The sequence below is a fragment of the Sinocyclocheilus rhinocerous genome, unplaced genomic scaffold, assembly GCF_001515625.1.
Source record: "Sinocyclocheilus rhinocerous isolate Xijiao unplaced genomic scaffold, SAMN03320098_v1.1 scaffold3321, whole genome shotgun sequence".
NCBI lineage: Eukaryota > Metazoa > Chordata > Actinopteri > Cypriniformes > Cyprinidae > Sinocyclocheilus > Sinocyclocheilus rhinocerous.
Window position 1 is genome coordinate 19,234 of NW_015659922.1, and position 5,385 is coordinate 24,618.

Sequence of the window (5,385 nt, forward strand, 5' to 3'; positions counted from 1 at the left end):
CTCACCTCACTCTTCTTGTCAGTCAGCTCGACTCACTCTCACTGGAGAAATGAAATCTGATCTGTGATGCAACTGTCGTTCAACTGCATTGAGCATCCGCGTTCAGTTTTTAATTGTAGTGTCTGTTCTTTTACTGAACTAAATTATTTTTATTTCTATAAAAAATCAAAACGACGGTGGGGGTCGGTGACGCGGTGGGCAAGTGACGTAACCGGTGTTGCGGCTTAACACCGGTATCACCGTCAACACCGTCTATCGCGGCAAGCCTAGTGTGAACTATGCAATTCTTTAATATTGAGAACGATTTTTAGAACTATATTTTTATCGTTATCTTTATAGTTATCATGCTTGGTGTGAACGGGCCTTAACACTTGCTCTCTCTATTCTATTTCTATTCTATCAACTTCCTTTTTTAATTTATTCTAAAACGCCTGACCCTCTAACACTAGCACTCTATTTAATTTCTATTCTATCTACTTTTCAAAAAAGAAAAAGAAAAAAAAGCTTGCTACGTGTACTGCGTTAGACTCAAAATATATTGTTGCTCTTTTGTTTGGTTTGATTGCTTCTGTTGTCCTCATTTGTAAGTCACTTTGGATAAAAGCGTCTGCTAAATCAGAGGTCCCCAACCACCGCCGTAATACGTACAGGATGAGACCCTACCGTTCGGCACGCACGTGATTCGCAGATTAATTTGCCAATTTATACGTACAAGCAATTTTAAACCACAAGAAGATGAAACGAAAGAGAGCTCAATTCGTTACTCACGCGCTGTTCTCTCACACAATCAAAGCGCGCACAAGCATAGAGACGTGTTTCAGACAGCGCGGAAATACCGAGTTGCATATACATACACATAAAATTAGTCTATGTCAAAAACCCTTCACTGCATTGTCATTCTCTGTGCTTTAAATATTTTTTTTCTTGCTGATCTGTGACAAAAAAACAAACACAATGTAATGCGTTGAACCACTATATAATGCTATTATAATACTATATACTGTATATATATATATATATATATACATATATATTTTTAAATAAAGCAACACATAAAACTGACAAAAACACACAACAAATAAAATATGAAAATAAAAACAATTTCATAGTATTAAAAACAATATGATCTTGGAGTCCCCTGTGCTAAATGACTAAATGTAAACATATATATATTATGAAAACATACATGTTTATATACAATAATGTATAATCTTATGTTTTTCACAAAAAGACCAGGAATATTTATTAAAGTAAATAGGGGGGTCAATTTTGACTTTCAACAATAGTGCAAAATCTTTACTTCATGTATGCAGAAGTGATCATGTGACTCAAACGCTTGTCTGCTGTCCTCAGGATGTACCATCAGGCCACGGTGATGGTGCTGCTGTCCCGTCTGTGGCGTGTGCGTAAGCGTGCTCAGCAGACCGTGAAGAAACTCCTGTCCTCGCTGGGCGGCTCCAGTCTGGCCCACGGCCTTCTGGGAGAACTGCGTGTCGTCATCAACAAACACAAGGTGAGGGACTGACGAGGAATTGGACACTTACTTCACACTGATGTGTTCAGAATTTGCTCATTTTTCTGTCTCTTGAATCAGATTCTGCCGTCAGATGTCGTTTATATGGAGACGGGCGAGCTTACAGAGATCGGCCGCTCTTATGTCGCCCCGCGGATCCTGCTGGACGCTCTGAGCGTGATCTGCTCTGTGGCGGCCCAGTGGAACGACCCGGCGGAGACTGAGAAACTGGCCCTGGATATTCTCATCGTTATCCATCATCCGTCCATCGGTCCGTCTCTATGATGGCGTCCTTGCAGGAGTATTCCAGTAGCTGTTGATGAATCTTGTTAATCGGGCTCTTTTTCTTTCAGTGGCCGTCAGGTCTGAGATGTGGCCTTCTCTGCTCTCCACGATGAAGCTGGATGCTGCTGAATTCATCGACAAACACCTGGAGATGATTCTGCCTCGCCTGCTAGAAGCCAACACAGACAATCAGGTCTGACTGACTGCGTTTAACAATCCAGCTCTGTTTTTTTAGCTCTGTAAATATATATCGTTATACAAAAATGCAACAATATGTGCAATGGACAGTTCACCCAAAAATGAATGATTTAATTTAGTTGTTAGTTACATTTTTTCATGCGCTTTCAAAGAGCGCATCAAATATGGTAAAACCGGAAGCTCATACTTTTGAGCTTTCATGTTTAATTAAATATTATATTGATTTAATAGTAATTATATTGATGAACAAAAATACATTATTTAATAAAATGCAATACTGTAAATATTTTAGATGCACAGTATATCCGTATTTTTAGCTAAGCAGAATCAGAATTATTCTATTCTGGTTAATGATCAGTACTTTTTGTTAACCGTTTATGATATATCTATGGAAGCTTGTTTCCACCATGGGGTTCAAAATAAAAAGGTAATTGTGACTTTTTATCTCACGATTCAGACTTTTTTTTTCTCACAATGGTGAGTTATTACTCAAAATTATGACAAAAGTCTGAATTGTGAGATATAAAGCCAGAATCTCAAGATACAAACAAAAATTCTGAGAAAAAAAGTCAGAAATGTGAAATATAAATGCAGAATTGCAACATGAAAATTCAGAATTGCAAGATATTAATATAGATTTGGGAGATATAAACGCGAAATTGCAAGTTTACATCTCGTAATTCGTACTTTTTTTCCCCCTCTGAATTCAGGTTTATATCCCACAATTCTGAGTTTATATCTACAATTCTGAGTTTTTTTTCTAAAACCTCAAGTTGATACCCTGTAATTCTGAATTGACATCTCACAATTCTGTTTCTTTTTTTCTCAGAGAAAAAGTCTGATTTGTGAGAAAGTCACAGTTTCATTTTTTATCTTTTATTGCATGATGGGAACAAAAAAAAAAAAACAGAATTGTTACTGATGTAAACTGATCATTCTGAGAAAAACTTCAGTCATCAGTCAGATTCTGTTTATACCTAACAATTATGACTTTTTTTCTCAGGATTGTGCAATTACCTTTTTTAGGGATGCACCAAAATGAAAATTCTGGGCCGAAACCGAAAATTCTGGATGCATTTGGCTGAAAACCGAAACCGAAAATGCTTTTTAACAATTTTTTATTATTTTATAAAATAATTTTGTAAGACTTTTTAATTGAACTCAATCATTTTAATGATACTGAATTTAGAAAAATGCAAGCCAATAAAATAACCACACCTTTATTGAAAGTAAAATGATAAAATTGGACCGGAAATATATTCATATTAAATATCAATATATTCTTTTTATTCAGTTCTATGCAACAGAATCAGATTGAACAGATAGTCCTACAAAGCTATTATTATCAGAGCATGTGAGCAGAGCAGAGTGTAATTTTACGCCATACTACAGCATGTTACAGCACAGTATTGCTACTGCAAACAGGAACAAGTTTACTACATAGGAAAAAAACAAAAATACCATTTTTGGCAGCTGAAATTTCGGTGCATCCCTAACCTTTTTCATTTTGATCATTTAAACTTAACAGCTTGTATTGTTACTCTTCTAGTCATTTTGTGTTGTCAGACTGATATAGTAGGACACACAAATTTCAGGTTCGGACAGATTTATGTTGGGTTTCTGGTTGACATTGTGTCTCTCTCTCTCTCACCGTAGGCCGTTCAGAATGCTGTCGGTTCTCTGTCGCTTCTGTCTCCCACCAGACTGCTGCCGTGTGTCATGGATCACGTGACCCAGCGCTTGTCCAATCCGGCGCTGAGGCAGGTGACGCGTCAGGAGTATGCCATCATGCAAACGCCGGAGGGAGAACTTTACGACAAGAGCATCATTATGAGGTAAAGTCAACTGAACAAGATGAATGAATGAGAATCACATGGATCGGGTAGTTTGTTGTAAACGTTGTTGTCTTGTTTTTGGCAGCGCTCAGCAGGAGAGCACAAAGAAAGGCAACATGAAAAGAGAGAATAAGGCGTATTCCTTCAAAGAGCAGATCATTGAAATGGAGCTTCAAGAGGTGAGAGAGAAATACAACAAATGATCCGCTCAAATAGAAAAGGAGGCGAGTTGTTTACTACTGGGTCATTCTGTGTCAAATCAACCAAATTTCAGAAACTTCCCCGGCTCAAATTTTAGATTTTGCTAATATTTTTTTCTGAAAAAAGATGAACATGTATAGTGATGAAAGCCAAAATATGAAATCCCATGGATGAATATTTGAGTATTCCACTATTTTGTAGAGAGGGGTCAAAATTAGGGCTGTGCGATTAATCGAAATCGAATCGAAATCGCGATTTGAGACGTTGCGATTTCCTAATCGCAAAGCCTGCGATGTGGATGCGATATTACTCTGTTCCAGAGCATATGCATGACTGCCAGCCTTGAGTTGCAATTCATCATGTTATTTTTACACAGAGATTGGTCTGTTAGTAAATTCTGTTGACTTTAGCTATCTTTGTTGCATTATGTGCCAATGGTGACCATTCAAAAATGGGGAAAGAGCACTTTTCAAGTTTTGCATGCCTGTAACTCAGGAAGAATTAAAGGTATCTTAATGCCCTTTTAGATATTGGGTCTTAACAAACATTATAGTAAAAAATAGTAATGAATGAGTATAAATATTTCAGCAATTTTTGTGCATCTTGCAATTCTGTATAATTTCTACATATAAAAAAGTATCCTAATAATAATTTAGTGTGTTTATCATGATGAAAAAATAAAATGTTAAATTATAAATATATTAAAGATATTTAATAACTGAGATATATTCCCCCAGTTTCACAGACAAGGCTTAAGCGTAGTCCCAGACTAAAATGTAAGTCTGAGCTGTTTCAACTGAAAAAACTTGCACTGATTGTTCTTAAAAGAGGGACACCAGTAATGTTTTCTGTAAGGCACATTTATAAAAAATTACTTAAATGTCCTAATTGAACTGTGGCCTAATCCTGGCTTAGTCTAAGCCCTGTATGTGAAACCAGGCCATTAAAATATATACCGTATTGGCCCGAATATAAGACGACCCTGATTATAAGACGACCCCCCTTTTTCCAGATGTACCTTTTGGAAAAATGCTTTTTAAAAACCAAATCTTGTTTTTTCTCAGTAAAACACATTTTGTCTTCAATTATTTTCATATTGCATATTTTTCCTATTTTAATTTTTGTTTTGAAAGTATGGTAAAAACTGGTCAAATGTACCAACAATCACATTTACAAAATATACTCTTTTTGATATACCATAAAAAAACAAACAAAAAAAAAACAGGTAGCCCATCTGAATTAGGACATTTAGGCTATCCATCTAATAGTAGCCTACCAAAATCTTATTAACAGTAGAAGTTAAATCTTACTGTAGTCTTCAAATCTGGGTACCGCCTTACGTTTTAAAATCAC

General features: G+C 36.2%; 1 protein-coding gene across 1 annotated transcript in view; it reads left to right on the top strand.

Moving 5' to 3' along the window:
* Positions 1-5,385, top strand: part of LOC107724378 (GCN1 activator of EIF2AK4) — a 58,755-nt gene that overhangs the window by 15,479 nt on the left and 37,891 nt on the right. Inside the window, exons 18-22 of the mRNA XM_016533287.1 lie at positions 1,354-1,513; positions 1,595-1,784; positions 1,867-1,991; positions 3,653-3,831; positions 3,917-4,010. Of these exons, the coding sequence (XP_016388773.1) occupies positions 1,354-1,513; positions 1,595-1,784; positions 1,867-1,991; positions 3,653-3,831; positions 3,917-4,010 (748 nt within the window). The remainder of the gene's footprint in view (positions 1-1,353; positions 1,514-1,594; positions 1,785-1,866; positions 1,992-3,652; positions 3,832-3,916; positions 4,011-5,385) is intronic.